The sequence below is a fragment of the Aspergillus glaucus genome, assembly GCF_001890805.1.
Source record: "Aspergillus glaucus CBS 516.65 unplaced genomic scaffold ASPGLscaffold_19, whole genome shotgun sequence".
Taxonomy (NCBI): Eukaryota; Fungi; Ascomycota; class Eurotiomycetes; order Eurotiales; family Aspergillaceae; genus Aspergillus; species Aspergillus glaucus.
In genome coordinates this window covers 111,131-131,137 of record NW_019170471.1, presented here as the reverse complement: position 1 = coordinate 131,137, position 20,007 = coordinate 111,131, and the positions used below count along the sequence as shown (strand labels likewise).

The 20,007-nt window shown below is 48.5% G+C and overlaps 7 protein-coding genes across 7 annotated transcripts; 3 read left to right on the top strand and 4 right to left on the bottom strand.

Annotated features, from left to right (window-relative positions):
- Positions 1 to 225: 225 nt before the first annotated feature.
- Positions 226 to 5,636, bottom strand: ASPGLDRAFT_176999 (putative RNA helicase/RNAse III). The gene is made up of 14 exons (XM_022542887.1): positions 5,385 to 5,636; positions 5,138 to 5,331; positions 4,965 to 5,068; positions 4,647 to 4,912; positions 4,488 to 4,595; positions 3,756 to 4,437; positions 3,577 to 3,705; positions 3,454 to 3,522; positions 3,221 to 3,403; positions 2,097 to 3,167; positions 1,129 to 2,043; positions 897 to 1,082; positions 685 to 837; positions 226 to 613 (listed from the first exon to the last, which is right to left on the bottom strand). The coding sequence occupies exons 1-14, from the start codon at positions 5,609 to 5,611 to the stop codon at positions 311 to 313; spliced, it is 4,590 nt and encodes a 1,529-aa protein (XP_022398003.1). The 5' UTR covers positions 5,612 to 5,636; the 3' UTR covers positions 226 to 310.
- A 327-nt stretch (positions 5,637 to 5,963) lies between these two features.
- On the top strand, positions 5,964 to 7,157 carry ASPGLDRAFT_38091 (IGBP1/TAP42 family protein; the record flags this gene model as incomplete). The annotated part of the gene is made up of 3 exons (XM_022544904.1): positions 5,964 to 6,181; positions 6,252 to 6,528; positions 6,585 to 7,157. The coding sequence occupies 3 exons, from the start codon at positions 5,964 to 5,966 to the stop codon at positions 7,155 to 7,157; spliced, it is 1,068 nt and encodes a 355-aa protein (XP_022398002.1).
- Positions 7,158 to 7,383: 226 nt separating this feature from the next.
- Positions 7,384 to 8,474, bottom strand: ASPGLDRAFT_68637 (uncharacterized protein; the record flags this gene model as incomplete). The annotated part of the gene is made up of 2 exons (XM_022549284.1): positions 7,384 to 8,120; positions 8,186 to 8,474. The coding sequence occupies 2 exons, from the start codon at positions 8,472 to 8,474 to the stop codon at positions 7,384 to 7,386; spliced, it is 1,026 nt and encodes a 341-aa protein (XP_022398001.1).
- A 777-nt stretch (positions 8,475 to 9,251) lies between these two features.
- Positions 9,252 to 12,118, top strand: ASPGLDRAFT_38089 (putative LON domain serine protease; the record flags this gene model as incomplete). The annotated part of the gene is made up of 2 exons (XM_022544903.1): positions 9,252 to 9,732; positions 9,792 to 12,118. The coding sequence occupies 2 exons, from the start codon at positions 9,252 to 9,254 to the stop codon at positions 12,116 to 12,118; spliced, it is 2,808 nt and encodes a 935-aa protein (XP_022398000.1).
- A 207-nt stretch (positions 12,119 to 12,325) lies between these two features.
- ergS lies at positions 12,326 to 14,503 on the top strand. Its single transcript, XM_022548899.1, has 2 exons — positions 12,326 to 12,523; positions 12,589 to 14,503. Exon 2 carries the CDS (start codon positions 12,809 to 12,811, stop codon positions 14,396 to 14,398), a length of 1,590 nt encoding a protein of 529 aa, XP_022397999.1. The 5' UTR covers positions 12,326 to 12,523; positions 12,589 to 12,808; the 3' UTR covers positions 14,399 to 14,503.
- Positions 14,504 to 14,786: 283 nt separating this feature from the next.
- ASPGLDRAFT_28140 (uncharacterized protein) lies at positions 14,787 to 15,170 on the bottom strand (the record flags this gene model as incomplete). Its single annotated transcript, XM_022543729.1, has 1 exon — positions 14,787 to 15,170. The coding sequence occupies one exon, from the start codon at positions 15,168 to 15,170 to the stop codon at positions 14,787 to 14,789; it is 384 nt and encodes a 127-aa protein (XP_022397998.1).
- A 438-nt stretch (positions 15,171 to 15,608) lies between these two features.
- Positions 15,609 to 16,576, bottom strand: ASPGLDRAFT_68634 (uncharacterized protein; the record flags this gene model as incomplete). The annotated part of the gene is made up of 2 exons (XM_022549283.1): positions 15,609 to 16,036; positions 16,393 to 16,576. 2 exons carry the CDS (start codon positions 16,574 to 16,576, stop codon positions 15,609 to 15,611), a joined length of 612 nt encoding a protein of 203 aa, XP_022397997.1.
- Between the last annotated feature and the right edge of the window lie 3,431 nt (positions 16,577 to 20,007).

The following is a 20,007-nucleotide window of genomic DNA, read 5'->3' as shown; positions in this document are numbered from 1 at the left end:
ACAAAAGGAGCCCATCCGGAGAATCAAGCGGTCGACCTGTCCAGAAGGTGAGGCTATCCTTTGGCTCTCCCGGCGCTGTGGGACGCGGTCAGGGGAGTTCCGCCCTAGTCCTGAATGGGTTAGCGCCAAACGGCGGCAGCATGTAACATTCCCTGGCTTATCTCCGCCTTAACCACTGGTCCACGCTGTCCCTGACCCAGACTACGACTGCAGAAATGAAAATGAAAGGAGGACAGTTTGATTCACTTTCTAATAAAGCATGAAACTACTGAAATTACTATGTGCAGCTCAAATTGTCCGCCAAGCAAGGCTAAATCGCAGTCCCAACATCAGGCATTTTATCCTGGGCATCCTTGACCTCGCGGCAGTCACAATGGTACTTCTCGCGGAACTCAGCGGGAGATATATCTTCAAGCAAAGCCAAAGCTTTCTCGCTAGCTTTTACTTTGGCGTAGCGGCCAGAAGATGCCATTCCCTCACCAATGACGGCGTCATGTACGATCACAGCAGCAAGGACACTGGCTGGGGTTCCGTCGACTCCCGGGAATTCACCTGCTTTGAGGCAGTAGTTAGTACATCCATATTCATTTGTGAGTCTGTTGTGCAGATACGTCTGTGAATGAGTTAGTCAGGGTCAAGAATTCAAAATACCGCTACTGCATTATATATCGGGAAGGCTCTTACAGTAGGATGCTTGTTTGCGAAAGCATCGTATATGGACATGTCATGGAAGAACGGCTTGACATATTTGTTGAAGAATGTCTCAATCACCTCGAAGTTGAACTCCGAATCGACAAAAATCGCCCCAAGGTAAGATTCGACCATGTCAGACAAGCACTATATATCCGTCAGCCAGGCATAACACACTCAACACAAAGGGACCATGTCAGGGTTACCTTAGGCGGATCTTTAGTACCAACCCAGTAATCCACTGCACCTTCGCTCTCGGCCTCTGCAGCTTGGATCTCTTCGGCATAATGGGTGATTTGGGACTGCAAAGGGTTGCTGAAGTGCCGGAGATGCGTGTGGAGTTGGAGTCGCACTGATAGTGCACCAAGGAACTTGTTGGATACCATCGCCATCTAAGAGTCGTTAGTCGTGCCTGATGACCGTTACTTGAAGACTTACCTTGTGCTCTGTGAGCCACTGGGGATCTCTATCAGGAAACCTCGCGTACAGATCTTCAACACAAACCATATCCAGCAACGAATCACCCAAAAATTCAAGTCGCTGGTAGCACGGCACTTTAGCCCACGCTGAAGGGTACGAAGGGTGAGTGAATGCAGAACGCAAGAGTCGGGGATACTGAAATTGATGACCCAATTTCTCTTCGACTTTCTTCGCGAGATCAATTTCAAACCCGTCTGCTCTCACAGTCTGATACTGAGGAAGAGAGTAGTGACTGAAGTAATCTTTCCAGTTTGTTGCCGTGTGATTGTCACTACCAACAAGCGCGCTGACTGCTTTCACAGCCATGTCAAACCGGTGGTCGGGAGCACCCGAGAGTAGAGATGCACCTATCAACGCTTCGCACACATCTGCAATTGTTTTTTCTCCAAGTGCGTGTTTGCTTTCGGAAGTAACTTTCTTGCTGTGATCTTTACCCTTTTGCAGCGTAAGACCTACCGGGTACCATGTGTGCCTGGAGAACCCACGGCTCCGAATATACATGTAAAGCTTCTTCTTGATGGCGACATTGAACAGATTCTTGTTGCAAATGAGGCACATCCGGTTGACGTGATAGTCGTACTCGTCATCGTCCGGATTCTGCGTAAACAAGGCAATAGACGTGGCCATCTTGAGGAAGCAATCACCCAGGAACTCAAGACGCTCGTAGTTCTTTCCCATGCCACGCTGGAAATGGATCTGCTGGCCCTTGTGTTCTTCAGTGTTGTCGGAATCTTTCGTGAATGCTTCCAGGGCAAATTCAGGATGGACGACCAAGTCCAGGGTTTTACACGCGTCGAGGGTAATTAGATGGGAATCCATTCTGCTGATGATTGCAGGGAATGCGAGGAATGAAGTAACAAGTGAGGTCGGGATCTTTGCTAGTGTCAGCAGAGCCATAAATTATAACAATGGAAGGGGAAGCAAACAGCTGATATTCTCAGAGCTTCCAGGCAGACGACACTTCTGGTCTCTACTGCTCGTTCCTGCTCCACCATTCTGTCCAACAGATTTCTTCGAAGACGAACCAATTCAGCGCGAAAAACTGGTTGCTCCCAACTGGCTTTCGCGAAGAACCTGGCACGGGAATTTTTAGAAAGACTGACGCAGTAGCTCATGATATTGTCCATGTGTCTCCGACGATGCACCCAGTCCGGTGGAGGGTCAGAGGGACGCAAGGTATCATCCACTTCACCTGTGAAAAGCCGGAATCTACCATCCCAGGGATCGTAGACGAGTCGGTTGACCAATGACTTCAGTTCCATGTCAGTAGAGAATTGGACTTCCTCGTTCTTCTGGACGAAGGATAGTGTTTCCCAGTCGATCAAACCACGAGGCGGACTCGAGTTGTCCAGTTCAGTTGACTGGACTGCGGGGGCAAGCCAGTATGGAATTTTCTCTGGTTCCTTGGTATAGACCTTGTGGAACACATCGCGAAAGACGCGAAGCGTGAAATCAGCCAGGCAATCCAGCTCTTCATTGGAGACTTCCAAGAGGTCGAGCACAGTCGTTGAGCTGACGTTGGTTTCCACATCCTCGTCAAGGAAAATGGAGAACGACGGACACTCTGGGAGTCTTTCTCGAGTAAGCAGGATTATATCACCGTGCTCCCTTGAAAGCGGCTCTGAGGGGTTGAACGAGATGAGAACCGCATAGAGCTTGGTTGGCAAGGCTCCCTCCGGAATATCCCAGAAAGGCGGCTTTGATATCATATCGTATTGATTTGTATGCTTCGATGTGATGGCCAGTTTTGCATTCCGCATGGCAGGAAGCCGCCGATGATAGATCGAATTGAAATGATCATCGAGAAGCTTGTGCTTACGCAGCAGAAGACACGCGTCAAAGGCTGCGCATTGCTTTGCACTTGACTTTTTCATAGCCGGGCTTCCAGTTATTCCTCGAATGGGCGACTTCTCCGGTAGGATGACTTCGCAGACATAGGTGCTGTTCACAGGAAGGGTAATGTACGTGACTTGGGTCAACGACTCTTTCTCGTATTGCTGCATATTCTTCATTAGCGCTCGTTAACAATCAGACAAAGAATAGTCCCTACCAAGGAGCTGGCATAGCGCGCAAGAATAGCCATTGCCGAATGGTACGTTAACATTGCTCCTGTGGATGCAATCTTGTATGTCCGTTTGCTTTCCTCATGTTGGAGAATCATCTCCAAATCATGCTCACCGCCGTTGAGCAGTCGATCTTCTGGTAGGGCTTCACAGAAGCTTTGCATAATTTGCTAATGGCGAATGAGCTATCCATATACTATTAGGTTTGACGCCAACGTACCTCAGCATCCCGAACTTCCACAAGTCGTTCTCGATGTTCAAGGTTATTCTTTTCGACCATGGTAGCATACTAAACAGAACGTCATTATAGGTCTCCCGTGGCTTCCCTCCTTGGGGTACGTACGGTTGAGTCAGAATGCCGTGCACGGCCTCGGCTCTGTACATACTGGATGAGGGTATGATATAGATCAAACCTGACAACCAAGTTACAATCTGGAATATCGAGTCCCTCCTCAGCTACCGAAGTGGCAAACTGAAGACCGTTAGCGCACAGCACAAATCACGCGTTGGATCTAGCCTTACCAAGCAATTTATTTCTCCTTTTCGGAACTTGACCAGGGCAATGAACTGTTGACGGAAGGTTATGTTCATTCCAGCGAGATCACCAGATCGAACTCCAACCAGCACACCGGGACGCATGTATGGAATGTTTAACTCGGTGAATAGCTCGAATAATATTCTGGCCGTGTACCGCATGTCGGTAAAGACAATGCATTTGGTTTCCGTGGGATATTCAAAGTGCTTGCGAAGTTCTCTATGCAAGAGCTGCACTTTAGAGCTGAGTGAGCCGAGGGCATCGGGGCTGTCGAAAGTATGGTTCCTGACAATGTCGCTGGCATCCTTGATCCGTTCAATCTCTTTGTACGCGCTTTCGGGAACCCTGCCAGAGCTCTCATCATTGATGACCTTGCTGACTTGACCTTCAAGCTTTGGCAGCACATCTTCTGCTAAAGCATGAGCCCATGCCCGGTCGGAACACCATTTGCCCAGCTCGGAGCTGGCGTTCCAAGCAAATCTGAAGACCGGTTCTAATGATGCGATGTCACCAAAGCGGTCTTTCATGGTTTTATATAATTCGGTTCCAAATGGTGCTTCAAGTCTGTCGTATGCCCATGTCCTCTCTGTTGGCCGTTTGATGAATTGTCGTAGGAGGGTCAGGTTCGAGGTTGTTGCAATCTGGCTGTCCAGCAGCGTCTCTAGCTTTCTATCGTTGGTTAGTATACTCTCATGTCTTTGGGTCGTATCAAAACATACGCAGCTGCATCTACAATATCGCCTCGAGCGTCAATCGGTGATGCGGTCATTCCAAATACTCTCGGGCGCTTGGACGGAGGTTCTTTGAGATAGGAATCACGAATAATTCTAGGGTTCAAGTCAGTCATAGTTTCTCTCTTGGGGACCCTCAACACTAACCGCGCATAAGCGTGATTCTTCTTGGTGTGATGTGCCTCGTCGAAGATCAACAAATTGATCTGATCCATCCTCACATACGAATTTAAGAGACATTGGTTCAGAATCTCTGCCGTGCATACAATCACCATGTTTGCGTTGAAGTGCTCATCCCATGTCTGCTTGCTCCACAGGTCTGCTCCCATGGCACCAAAGAACTGTCCTATGTTCTGGTCGATGTTGTTGCGCAACACAGCACCCTGCTGGTATACGAGCGTTACGCTGTCGACCTGAAAGGTTTTAGCTATCCACGTTTCCCATATCATAGTTGATTCTCCATACCAGAAAGAATGAAATTCGAGGTGGCTTGCTCTCAGCACGATCATTCAGCTCTTTCTCGATGACGTGCTTCAGCAACAGCACAGCAATCAATGTCTTCCCAGATCCTAGAAATAGCTTTATGTTAAACAGCGAAGTCATCAAAACCAACACGGGAGTTGTTGCCTAACACTTACCCGTATCGAGGACCGCAATGGTGTTTTGCACTTTAGCCCTCTCAAAGAGCTCCAGTTGGTATTCCCGAGGGTCTAACGCCCCATGTCCTAGGTCTCGTCTCGCCACTAGATGTGCCGTAGAAAGCTCAGCATCGGGGATATCTTCGCGTACGGTTTTCTTCGTCACAGGGCCCGTATCAGCGCGCTTGGAAAGCCTGGTCATCAGTTAGGTCCAACAGTTGTTCAGAGATCTTGAATGGAAACCTACAGAGCCTCAAACGAAGCATTCTGTGCTCGTCGACGTCTTGTCACATCGTTCAGATCATCTGCTGGCTCCTTTTCTGCATCGCTGTCTGATTCACCAGAAGATATATATTCTTGCTCAGCGACGGCGTCTTCTATTGCGGGATTGTCGACTGGGTTCCCTGACAGGATGACATGGGGTCTCTGCTCATTAATGGAGCTCTGTCCCCCAGGATTCCCTGGGGTTGCCATTCTGGATCGAAGTAATGACTAGCAGATTGATCTCTCAGGGCAAGAACACGGGACTGTTGAGCCGTAGGTTAGGTAGTTGGTGGTTTTTCATCCTGAAAGAAAGGAGAAGAAGAGAAATTAGAGAGAGTCGATAGAAATGATTTACAGTGAATGCGACTTCCATTCTGAGCTGTCTACTACTGCCAGGGCTCCTGGTAACAAACAAAGCAACAAACGAATCGTTATCAACGCCGACTATCGCGGGGCTCCATAATAAACCCAGATCTAGCGGGGAGCTTCCACTCCGACCATTCGTTCCACCAGAAAAAAAAAAAAAAATATCTGTTCAACTCAATCAAATCACATATTCACAATGGATCCCGATCAACCTCAGAACTTACGATCTCTGTTCGTGACAGCAAAGGCAGACAAGACCGCACTAGAAGTGCGTCCCGACACCACCTCCGAGCTCTATCGCAGAGATGTAACCGCCGTCATCGCCAAGTTCGAGGAATGCCAGCGACTCATCAGATTACTCTCCTTGTTTAGTGCGAACGAGCCAATTGAAGAGGTGTCTACGGGGGATTTGCAGTGAGCTATTTCCTTCTTATCTTCTGGTTGGATTGCCGTGTTTGCTAATTTCATTTTTTTCTTTTTCAAGGTATCTGACCCTCGAATATCTTCTCGCGGACCTACTCCAACGATCGTACAGCTCGGATCGCGAAGTTCTCCTTCGGCGCTCTTTACAGAATTATGAGGGATACCTTTCACACATGGATGATTATGGGCTGCTCAACGATAGCAACCGAAAGCTCTACGAGCGATACACCTCGAAACCTACGTCCTTCTCGTTGACACCGATGAACGATCCCACCACTCGCAGAGAAGCGAAAGTATCAAGGTTTAGGGAGGAAAAGGAACTGAAGCAGAAGCTCGAGGTTCGTGATACTGTATGGGGATTCTAGATTCAAGGGTTATACTGACATTTGTCAAGTACTTCTCGCAGAACCACAGCCAGCTCGACGATGAAGATATCCGACGACTATATTTGGCGGAACTAGACCTCTATACCCATCAGACCTTCCAAGCCCTTGATTTGCTTGCACAAGAATTTTCAATGCTTTCGGCTATTCGCAACGCCGCACCTCCCCCGGACCCACGCCAACAAGAAGATACCAGAAGGCGGAACAACGCGGACCAGTCGGGCTATTCCGAACGTCTCGATCCTTCTCTATCCCAATTACTACGAGGTGGTAGAGGCGGACCAATACTCAACAGGGATGGAAGGCCAATGCAGCCGTTTACTTTGCTCGACCGTCGGACGCAGCTCCAACAAGGCGTGTTCAAGCCCAGCCATAATCTCCCCACTATGACAATAGACGAGTATCTTGACGAAGAGAATAGGCAAGGCAACGTTGTTCAAGGAGGCGAACAGTCGGGCATCCAGCCAGAGATCGACGAGGACGATCTGGACATAGCTGACGAAGAGACGATGAAAGCACGCGCTTGGGATGAATACAAGGAAGCGAACCCAAGAGGCTCTGGGAACACTCTCAACCGGGGTTGATTTCGCTATATTTCTTGATTTTATCAATATATATTGGGAGGAACTGATAATTGGGCCGGATTGTTATCACGACTAATGATACCATATTCCAAGGAAAATAATGCAAATTTCTTGCACATCAGTCATTCTATGTATTTTCACATGATTCTATGTCCATTTACAAAGGAGAGGACCAGCATCTCCATGGTATCAGTTCACTTTTATCATGAGAGCTATCCATCATTCCTTACGTCGTCACCTTGTTTTGCTGGATTTCCTTCAGAATGGAACCTGCACCTTTCTCGACCAGTGCCTTGGCGACCGTAACGCCAAACTCTTCAGCAGCTTCGGCAGAGTCAACGGCTCCATCGACTTCGACTTCAGCGCTCCGGCTGCCGTCTACACTGACGACAATGGATCGCATTTTTAACTTAGAAGATCCATCAGCGGCTTCGACCCATTCTGTCTCAGCTCCCAGTGGAGCACTGCAGCCTCCCTCCAGGGTCCTGAGCAGACTTCGCTCCGCCAACGCTGCCAGCGTAGTCTCCTTATCACCGACATTGCTCAGCATATCATGGATCTGCTTATCATCCTTGCGAATCTCAATCCCAAGAGCACCCTGCCCAACCGCGTGTAGCATAGATCCATTCTTCGAGTCCAGGTACTGAGAGATACGGTCCTCCAGACCCAACCGGTGCAGACCGGCCGCAGCCAAGATTATGCAACTAAACGGGCTATCCTCCGCATCCAACTTGGCTAGTCGAGTACCGATGTTCCCCCGCACATCCATGACCTTCAGGTGAGGGTATTTTCGTGCTAGTTGTGCACTCCGGCGGACGGACGAAGTTCCCACGACGGCTCCGGCGGGCAGATCGGCGAGACCCATTTGGGGCAATCCTTGCTTTATCACCAGGACATCTCTGCTGTCTTCACGCTTCATCATGGGGCCCAGGGTACATGACGACGGAATAAGGGTCGGCACATCTATCGGCAGAAATGAGTTAGTGTCACAGCAGGCAAAGTACCAAAGTACAGCACCAGAAACATACCTTTTAGAGAATGCACAATGAAATCCACATGCCCGGCAATCAAAAGCTCCTCCAGCTCCTCAGTCCAGAGGTTCTTGGTCGTAAACTCTCGGAAGGCAATGTCGGTATTCTTGTCACCTACTGTTTCGCGCGAATGGATATCAAACGAGCAATCGGGGTTTGCTTCTTTCAGCGCCGCAAGCACCAGGTTGGTTTGGAGGAGGGCCAGCTTCGATTGGCGCGTTCCGATGATAAACGTTCTCTTCGTTGCGGAGTCATCGGAGGAAGTGGGAGGCGGGGCAGACGTCATGGCGATTGATGCGCGGGCAATAGTACCGGGTGATAGGCAACAAAAAATAGTGAAAGGGTAACTAGGGACTGCTGCGGACTCTCTAAAAGAATGAAAAATCGAACTTTGCGCTCTTGCAGGTATCGAAGGTCCTTGTCGCCGTCGAAGAATCCAAACGTAAAACATTCCCCTCCGACCAACGGGCCGCCGATACGTATGTCATACCAAAGTTACCGTACTAATGTAAAGTATGTATTGTCACGTAATAACGCAACCCCGAATCACGGGATGTCCGAGAACAGCAATCGTCATATCTCGCCAGCCAGCGCAAGAGCTGAGTACTTGTAGGACTAACAGCCACCGCAACTCCAGATAATTTGTGAAGATTACTGACTCTGTCCTCTTCTCATAATAATCTCTTGTTTTTCTGGTGTGTTTCTGCGCCATTCAATTCCCTCGCCACCACTGTTTAGACGCTAACTCCCACGCGCAGTGGATCAGCGCTCCTCCCAGTCTAACCTCGGCATCGGGCCCTTATCTATCGCTTTCTCCCCCAGAGCCATCGCTTTCATCCACGGGGTTCTGGAACCTTTCGCGCCCGCCTTATAACCAACATTCCCCGTCTCCTCATAACATCTCCATTTCTGTCGTCATTGCTCCATACACTTCCCCGCGTTCTCTCACTTGTGTCGCTTTTGCCATTCTGTTCAACACCGGCTTGATACCATTCACTCTCAGCACTACTGCTGAGGTCCGATATCGCACATCTAGATCTGGATCTCACGAGGGCAGTCAAAGATGGGATCCTCTAAGAATGACAAGACTGGAGCGGTCAAGCTCGCCATAGTCCCGCTTCCCAAGGGCACTGTCCTGCTTCCTGGGGTCACCGCGCGGCTTCCGGTCCCCAATCGTCCGGACCTCTCCAACCTGCTGTCGTCGCTGCTGGACCAAGCGTCTAAGGGCCAGCGACATGAAAATAGCATCTCTTTCGGATGCGTTCCGCTTGATTCACCGTATTTGAGCAAGGATTCTCAAAACCTCATTGACGATGAGAGCTTGGATGAGGATAAGAAGGAGGAATACGAGGCTGTTGATGCTGGCCAGGCGAGGAAGGAAGATCTCTTCCATTATGGCACCGTTGGCAAAGTGGTTGGGCTTCAGCGTCGTGTGTACGGAGAGCCGTCTCTGCTTGTCCAGGGTGTTCAGCGCTTTAGCATTGAGCGGTGGCTGAAAGAGAGACCATTCTTCGAGGCGGAAGTCATCCTTCACGAAGAAAAAGGTAAGATATCCCCAGAGTCTTGACATAGGCGATAACTAACTCGATTATCTGTTTTATAGACCCCGGAATCAGCGACTCCGACACGGTGGAATCATTCCAACAATTAAAACGACTCTCGCGAGAGCTTCTCACCCTCCTACGGTTTTCGTCGCTAATACCTTCGCATTCTCCACGTCTATCGCCAATTGTCGCGCGCAAATTCGAGTTCCTTATTTCCAAGTCCGATTTGCCACACGCATCCAGACTTGCCGACTTCCTGGCGGATATTTCTGACTCAAGCGTTGAGGAGAAACTCCGGATCTTGGCTTCGTTGGATCTGCAGACCAGACTGGGAAGAGTGATCGAGATTCTCGATAGACAAGTCCAAAATATCAGGAACAATGTCAAGACCACTCATCTTACTTCATCATCGTTGACCCCAGGCTCTGCAATCGACATCAGCCAGATTGACCCGCGTGATCGTGAGCTCTTGGCTAAGCGGGCAATGGCTGGCCTCGCCGGTCTATCGCCCCCGGGGCCTCTTAGCAGGCGCAACAACAATGATGACGATGACAAAGAACTGAACGAGGTCGATGAACTTCAGCAGAAGCTTGACGAGGCACAGCTTAGCGCCGAGGCCAAGAAGGTTGCGGATAAAGAAATCAAACGTCTACGTAAAATGAACCCTGCTAATGCGGAATACGGCGTTTGCCGGTCCTATCTGGAAAACCTCGCTGAGATCCCGTGGTCAAAGTTCACTGAAGACCAGCTTGGCCCTGACACTTTGACGAAAGCGAGAAAGCAATTAGACGATGACCACTACGGACTGGAGAAGATCAAGAAGAGGCTGCTTGAGTACCTGGCTGTGCTCAGATTGAAACAGACAACTAATCAGGACGTCGAACAACAAATTTCTACGTTGACCAAGGACCTCGACAGCTCAGACGAGGACATTGAAAAGGATGTCCCGCTCCTGTCTGAGGCTGACAGGGTCTCGATTGAGGCTAAACTGGAGCTTCTGCAATCTAGGCGGATGGCAGACAAGTCGCCGATATTGTTGCTTGTTGGTCCGCCAGGAACTGGCAAGACCAGCTTGGCAAGGTCTGTGGCGGCTTCGCTCAACCGTAAATTTCACCGGATTTCGCTGGGTGGTGTCCGAGACGAGGCTGAGATCCGCGGCCACCGGAGAACATATGTCGCAGCAATGCCTGGCCTGGTAGTCAACGGCCTCAAGAAGGCCGGCGTAAACAACCCAGTGTTCTTGTTGGATGAGATTGACAAGGTTGGCGGTGCCAATTTCCAAGGTGACCCATCTGCGGCGATGCTCGAAGTCCTCGACCCTGAGCAAAACCATACATTCAGCGATCATTATATCAGCATCCCGATTGACCTGAGCAAGGTCTTGTTTATCGCAACGGCCAATTCTCTTGATACTATCCCCGCGCCGCTGCTTGACCGTATGGAAACCATCGCATTGTCTGGATACACCACCGTTGAGAAGAGACATATTGCCAGGCGACACCTTTTGCCCAAGCAGATCCGGGCGAACGGTTTGTCGGATGGACAAGTTGAACTTTCTGATGACGTCCTTGACAAGACTATCACGTCCTATACCCGCGAGTCTGGAGTTCGCAACCTTGAGCGTGAACTTGGCGCTATCTGCCGTCACAAGGCCGTTCAGTTTGCGGACGCCGGAGACACCGGCAAGCCAGAGACCTATAACCCAGTTGTCACGGTTGACGACCTGGAGGAGATTCTTGGTGTTGAGCGATTTGAAGAGGAAATCACTGAGAAGCACGGTCGTCCCGGTGTGGTAACTGGTCTTGTCGCGTACTCTACTGGCGGTCAGGGCAGCATCTTGTTCATTGAGGTTGCCGACATGCCAGGCAACGGACGCGTCCAACTGACTGGAAAACTTGGTGATGTTCTCAAGGAGAGTGTGGAAGTGGCTCTCACCTGGGTCAAGGCACACTCCTTCGAGCTTGGGTTGACCCACGACCCCAATGAGGATATCATGAAGAGCCGCAGCATCCACGTGCACTGTCCCTCCGGTGCTATCCCCAAGGATGGACCTTCAGCTGGACTCGCGCATACGATTGGCTTGATTTCTCTTTTTGCCGGCAAAGCCGTGCCTCCGCAGCTTGCCATGACGGGTGAAGTTTCTCTACGTGGTAGAGTGATGCCTGTTGGTGGCATTAAGGAGAAGCTTATTGGTGCATTGCGCGCTGGCGTCAAGACTGTCCTTCTTCCCCACCACAACCGGAAGGATGTCAAGGATGTGCCTCAGGAGGTCATCGATGGTATCCAGATTATCTATGTCAAGCATATCTGGGAGGCTATCCAACAGGTGTGGCCTGATTCCCATTGGGGACAGCAGCAAGTGAATTTTGTGGAGAGCCGTCTGTGATTTTTCACTACGGAGTAATAATCCGCGTTTCTTAATTTTTGATACTCTCCTATCCCGGATCTGTTTTCAATCCCTGATTTTGTGTTGATATCCGTCCATTCTTTAATTCTCCGACACATGTCGGGTCCCTTCACTGTTGCATAGCGTGATTCACATGCTTCTACGTCGTCTAGCGTCTATACTATGTTTGAATATCTGAATATATGATTCCAATACTATATACTTGAATCGAACTCTATGCCATTTTTTCACATGACGCTTCCGAAAACGGTGCCTCCATTTCCGGCGACCCGAGTGGTTAGATCATCCGCCTGCCCTAGTTGCGACCTCTGGACTGACGTTGATACCACCACTCCACCACTAACACAATGAAAAATGACACCACCAAGCGCAGAGACAGGAAATGTAGGTTTCCCTTTTCATCCCCTCTTCCTCTCTCCCGTCCGTCCGCTGAGCTAATACTCTACTAGGAATATGATGTGCAGACTGATCTACATCCATTGCACAATGTGATTGCCCAAGCAAACCCCTCGGAGCAAGATTCTAGCTCCGGTGACGGCATCCCGATTTACACATCCGGAAAACAGCGTCTGATATTCAGGGTCTTTTACGCGCTCATTGGAAATATCCAGAGCAGTAGGTGGGGGAAGCGGTCGAGTGTTTTGCATCTAGAAAACCTCCTCTCCCATTATGTCGACTCGACCAGGATCGCCATCGTTGTTGTCGCCGGATGGAGGTAAGATGAAGCAGCGACCAAGGCGACAAAATGCGAACAAGCCATCCGCGAAAAGGAAAAACGAGAAACAGCAGTTGTTATTCGACTCTGTGGCTGAACTGCTGAATCGTCAGTGGTGCACTGATCATATCAATCATCCTTCACCGTTTCATTCTTCATCCGAACGACAATGCTATCCCTATTCATCTGGCCCTCCATCTCCCCCTCAGCATGAACCTTTTCATAACGCCAACGCTGAGTCGCAAGAAGAACAAGCCCGCCGCAACCGGAGCGACGGGAGCAGACCAACAACACTTGTGAATTCGACCGGATCCAGCAGTAATCCTCCGTCCAGTCGATCCTCGCCCTCCCACGAATTCCATTTCGATTATTCCAACCAGTCTGATCTATCCCGCGAACGAACACAGCGACCACAAACGAGTAGCTACTTGGATGTCACCGCAATAGACGCATTTCATGACGACGATATACGAAAGCTGATAACCCGACTTGCAGCACAATACGGCCATGTTTCGCACATGGGCGTGCTGGACCCGAGTTATATATTCTTCGTCAATGGTGCTCGGACGGGTGCGTTGTCGTATAAACTCCAGAACCAGGTTGCTATAGTCACTGGGGACCCGTTATGTGAACCGGCAATTTTTGAGGATATCCTGCACGAATTCAGGGTATACCGGGCACGACGGCGCTGGGGAATAGTTATCATGGGCGCGAGTGAGATATTCATGAAATACGTCCGACAGCGCGGGTGGACGGCGATGCAATTCGGTGTTGAGCGAGTCTTGAATCCCATGGATAACGATGTTCTCATGGAGAAACGCGGGAAGAGAATTATAACGCAGAACAAGCACCTGCTAGACCCAAAGAAAGGCGGCTTCTCATTAGGCGTATATATACCGTCTGTTAGAACGGACCCAGTACTCCAACGCGAGTTAACGGAAGTATACGACTCCTGGCGCCATATGCGCAGCGAAACCGCCCGCGGCAAGTCTCAAGCCTTCATAACCATCTACGACCCCTTCTGCCTCCCCGACCTCATGATCTTCATCTACGCGCGCGGCGCCAATGGCGCAGCAATGGGCTTCGCAGCCCTCCGCCGCATACGCGATTCCCGCGCGTACCATCTCGACCCCTGCGTCGCGGCACCCTGGTCCCCCAAGGGCGTCAGTGAACTCCTAACCTACACCTCAATGACACTGCTAAACCAAATGAACATCTCCTCCCTAAGCTTCGGATACGAACCGCTCCAGTCACTCGGTGAAATGACGGGCATAGCATCCGGAATAGGAAAAGTCATTCGACATGTGTATCACTATACATTTCGCCGGTTGCCGTTGGCAGGGAAAAAGCCGTATCATGATAAGTTCCGGCCGGATGAGAGGCAGGATGCGGGGGTTTGGTTGGTTTTTCCGGGGGGTGTGCCTGGGTTGAGGCAGGTGTTTGCTGTGGCTCATGTGGCGCATATTAGTATTAGGAAGTTGGCGTGGCCGGAGGGGGGGGCTAAGGATAAACCGCGTCGGGTTTGGGAGACAGAACCAAGTTGATACATCATTATCATGTTGATTATTATTCACATATCCCTAGTCATACTCGTTGTATACAGGTAATTCTCTGAATACATTCAGGACACAGCGCTCGACCAAACATATGATGCAGAAAACAGTAGTGTCTTTAAAAGAGTGAGCTAGGTATCCTCGGCTGCACCATGAAATGCAGGAGGGATGGCCTCGGTAGAAATATAGTATTAATATCGTAACAGTGACCGACAGCGCATTTGTAGGCTCTCTGGAGCCAGCCGTTCGACCACAATAGCAAGGTTAACGGGAGGACTTATGCAGATGTTTGCGTCTGTACGTCTAGTTTTGTCACAGCTGCATGAGAATGATATCCCCAATTTCGTGCTGCATAATCATATAGTGGATTCTGTTGTAGTCACGCCACAAACTCCTTGTTGCTCAGACAGGGACCGCTTTCAAAGGTGTTGAATGAGAGATATGTAATGCAAATTATTGTGGAGTTTGACTCTGCATCAGGGAACCAATATTTCTTCCTCACTTCAAAGTAGTCCTGTGTTGTGTAGTGGACTAAATGGATGATGTTACTTTCTTCATCAACCACAACCAGTCCAGCACATACTGAGACCATGTCTTCAATCTGTGGAATGTTCTCTTTGTCAAGTTCTGGTGCTCCTTGTTCCACTGCAAGCGCGTGCTGCAGTTCTGAAGTAGTAAGCTGTCTCTTGGCACAGGTGATCCACAACAGAACACCCATTGCAAGGTCCAAGGCGTCTCCATCTTGCTCTTTGATTCGCCTCATAGCATCTTCATACGCCTCAGTATATGCTTCAGGCCCTGCTGAAATGTTTTTTAAAGTTTCCTTGATCTTCTTGAGTCTCTTTTTTGATTTTATCGAGTCAAAGTGAAGCTGTGCAAGAAGAAACCTAGGCTAATGGTCAGTTTCTCCAGTTTAGTTGAGCAAGTGATATGAGAGTTGACATACATTCCATCTACAACCTCTGTAATCCTACTCTTGATCTCTTCCTCATGTTCTTTCAAGAGTTTTGATTCAGTTTGTGAAATGTGGCCTACTGGCCTTCCAAATATTTTCACACATCACTTTCATGAGCACGAATCTCTAAAGTGATACCATTGAACTTCTCAGCAATCTCTGGTATTGGCCTAGCAGTGGCAAAGATGTTTACTGAATTACTGGGCACTTCTTCTGAAGGTCAAAAAGCTGGGATAGGAACACCTTTCAGCAGCCATCTGATGCCTGGCATTCATCAAGTGCGTCAACAATAAAGAAGACTCTTGAATATGTTACCAGCACAAATTGGAGAGCTGTTGACAATTCATCTAGTGATGGCTGTGTCCATCTATCCTTATGTTGTTCATAAAGTTCTTTCACACTTTCCAGTAGAGAAGATTGACACTGGGATAGTTGTTTGAGTATACTTGCTAGTAAGTCTTCAGCCTTCTGCTTGTCTTTCCACTGGAAGTTGCAGTAGATGTATGCAAGACCAATGGTTTGGTTAGTAAAGCACTGCATCATGAGGTCATTAATCACAACTGCAGTGAGAATTGTCTTTCCAGCCCCAGGAATCCCTGGACAGAATAGCATCTGCTTATCAGACTTTAGCCAACCCTGATATTTGGTGGATTCTAGAAGCCATTGACCAGTTCCTGGTTGTCATCTCTTGATATAGTCACTCTGCTGCGGGCCATAGTCAGTTTGAGTCAGCCAGTCAAGTACTTCATGGTCTTCCTTTCTAGTCAACTTTAAACTCATTGTTTCAATGTTTACTCCGGCTCTGGATAACGTTTCATGAACTATATCTATTATTAGGATGACGAGTCCACATAAAAATGGTGGCTGAAAGATGACTAACACACATGAAGAAGCTCACTGATCCTCTTCTCAGCCTCAACCCTGTTTGGAGCAACTCAATGGAGAAGATCTTTTGCATATGCAGCTGCTGTCATTGCTGCATATCCTTGCCAGTCCTTATTCTTATGGGAGTCTGAGTAGTCGCAGATACCGCAAATAACCAGACATGGAAAGTGGTTCATCAGCCCTGCTGCTTCCATCTCAAAGCACAGAACATCCTTCTCTGCAGCAAGTCTATCTCGAATTGAAGCGTCCTTCATCAACTGGTTTGCTGAAGCAATCAGGCCATAGTGAATTGCTGGATTATCCTCATCCTCTGTCCGTTCATGCCGCATTACCAAGTGTGATGGATCATCTCCACAGACTGTGTGACGGCTTGACACTGCGTCAACGGCTCAGTGCTGCGTCAATGGCTGACACTGATAAACGGCACCAACATGCTAGACGAGTGGTGATGTCAAACAAACGCCTATAAAACCTCTGTTTCCTATAGATAGATGGAGCAAGAAAATTGGCTTTGACTCAAAGAAAAACTTTGGAAATCAACTATAAGAAGGTAACGCGAGATGGAGTAAGTCAAAAATATCGCGACTGAATTCAGCTGCACGAGCTGAATCTGGTGTGGAGTTGGGCACCTTAGCATAGTCGCCCGCCACTCTGTCACATCATCCTGCATAAGGCTCCATGGAATCGAATTCGAAAATAATTGTAGTATATGATCGAACTACAGTCTGTCTTAGCTGTTTAAACAAGATATATTGCTTACCGTATATGGCTACGTGACGCACTAGCATCGGTGTAGAGACTTCCTTTACAGCAATTTTGCATGGTTGGCGTCTGCGACAGTGTACATTATGGTCTTGACAGCCATGCAAGCTCTCTTAACGAATGGGCCGCTACCCGGTGGGACCGCGCTGGTTTCGGGTAGGCGATGCGAAATCTCGCAGTCCCAAAGTGACTGCGGCGCAGGGCCTCCACACACACAGCGCCTAGGGTAGGGCGGTGATTCGCTAAACCACTATGCTGGGAACAGGCCGGAACCCCCGGAAGTTGGAGACACCGGGGTCTGGACGCTCAATTCCTTTCTGGATGTAGCATGGCGTTGACCAGTTCAGATAAGGATGGGTGATGGCCCGACCCATAGGGATAAGGAGTTATGCCAATCCCTACTAATTGCAGACAAGGCAGAAACCGACAACGTAAAGGATCGTGGGCGTGGCAGTGTAAACATACAGATAACTAGAACCGTGCCGCAGTGAATTTTAGCGCCAAAGTATGACATTATCCTACATCAATTCATGCTGTTTTTGTAATGTCGGAGGTGTGTCGGGCTAATGCTTGCCTGGAACTGGTCGACATCTATATCTAAAAATTTTGACATTAGTGTCTCCATCATCCAGGTGGTTCCGGACGGATTACCAACTACGCCGTGTTCCTGGCACAGTGGTTCAGCAAATCAATAGACCGTCCTAATCGCTGTGCCTGTGAGGCCAACTGTGCCGCAATCACTGTGTAGGGCTCGGTTAAAATGCTATTACGACAATCAAATTAAAGCAAGGCGAATGACTTTAGAGATCGGAGCATAGATCCTGCGGAATATGTCGTGTGCAGAAATACCACACCAATCGACTTCGTTACATCGGTCCACGACAAATCAGTGGATGTTAATCCTTCTCTGCTCATTCTACATTTGCCTCGCTCGTGCCCGGTTTTACTGTCCGCCCATGCCAACGCTCCTATCCCCAAGTTATACAATTAATATTCCATTACATTTATATACCCGGCAGCCTCCATTTAACGATTGAAATTGCGCGGCGCTGGGCGATGTTGGGTGATGGCTCACCCTCTCTATAGTGCACTCACCTACTCCCTGGTCAACCAAGAGAGCAAAACCCCCCTTTTATTTTATTCTAAAGACAGCTATAAGTCTTTTCAACACTAAAGTAAATACATACGACCATAGGGTGTGGAGAACAGGGCTTCCCGTCCGCTCAGCCGTACTTAAGCCACACGCCGGCCGGTTAGTAGTTGGGTGGGTGACCACCAGCGAATCCCGGCTGTTGTATGTTTTTTTGCCTCACTCGCTACGCGAGTGAGGCTGTAGTCAGTTTATGCCAGTGACCTAGAGCACTAGTTGGGTGTAGGTATTGCGGTTGTGGTTAGTCCGCAGTGTAGACATGAGGTATGTGGCAAGAAGGTTTTGAGGATATATATTTACATGCAGTGTTGGATTAGGGCACGTAATGAGTGGAGTCATGATGACTGGACCTTGTAAGAAGTCATGACTCGTCAGCTCGGTCGACTCGTGGCCTTTTTGTACAGTCCACAAAAGCTATATCAATCTCTCGAAAACTGAAAATGTGATATGCTTATCTGTGTGGCTTTGGTGTCTTCATTTTCTGAGGATGTCCTGTTGTTCGCAGCCTAGACGGGCAAAACATGAATATATCATATGGTATGAAACCCGCTTGCCGCTAGTGATCCAAGGGAGTTCTCTCAGATCTCGAATGTATTCTGATGGTGTATAGACGCATGTGCGGAAGTAGTCCCATTATTCCACATCTGAAATTTGGTCAGCATGTAAAACTTGTACCTTTGTTTTTGTCTAATGGGTAACAAACGAGGGTCTATGAGCTCTGGTGCTTCGTAGCGAATTGTCTTCACATGTTGTCGCATTGGGGACTTGGACGCTTGCTCTAGGCGTTCAAACCCTGCTTTTGAGAAAGAAATCCTTAATTTTTGAAACAAATGAAGGGCACAGAGAGCTCTAAATTGCTTGTTGACACGCGAGAGCTCTTCCAGAGACTTGTGTAGATGGTCAATTTTTATGATGATATCCAAGTGAACTGCCAGAATTCTTTTTTTTCTTTTGCTTTTTTTAAAGGATCGATTTTCTTCCTCAGAAGTGCTCAACATAAATTAACCTCGGGGACGATCTACAGCCACACTTTAACTCTCATATCATTCCTCATTCGCACAAGCCTAATTCCCACAATGGATTTCCACCATCTATCCTCTGAACCCTCATCCTTGCTTGACATATCCAGGTTCCAAAACCCCAGTCTTCACTTCCCACAGGCACAAACCATTGCTCCTGTTGCAAAAGTAAATAATATCCAGCAGGAAAAAGATCTAATCAATGACAGTGCACGATTTTTTCACTCTGCCCCTCACGTTCCATTTCAAGAACTACTACTCAGTCTGCATGTACTTGGTCCCACATTGATAAACATGGTGATTCGGAGCAAGCCGCATTTGTGTTGGCTGGTGGACAAGCTGATATCCGGTTTACATATGGCTTGGAAATATCACGCATTGTCTCCACGTTTTAAGTTAATGATGAGACACGCTAAGCTTTTTCGAATTCTGTAAATTTTTCTTTCTCCATGAGCGGGCGATATTCTGAATACGACCCTGTAAGCTGAGGTTTAGTACGATTCTGCAAAAAAGGTAGATGTGTCCAAAAAATGTAAAATTTTAGGTAAGACAATAATAGATTGAAGATATAAAGCAATTTGGTTTTGCCGATTCTTACTTCTGTCCAAGATAAATCTTGGACAGAAGTAGCCGTACCGCACAAACGTCTATAGAGACTGTTAATTGCCCAGATAGATTTCCTTTTCTTCTTCCTTCCCAGATTCGATATTCTCGTCGATGGCTACAATAGTCTATGTCACGGAGCATAGACATTCACTGAGCATGGACAGTCACTGAGCCTCGCTTAAACCCTTTGCACACATTAGATAGCTCGTCGCCGGCAGGCCTG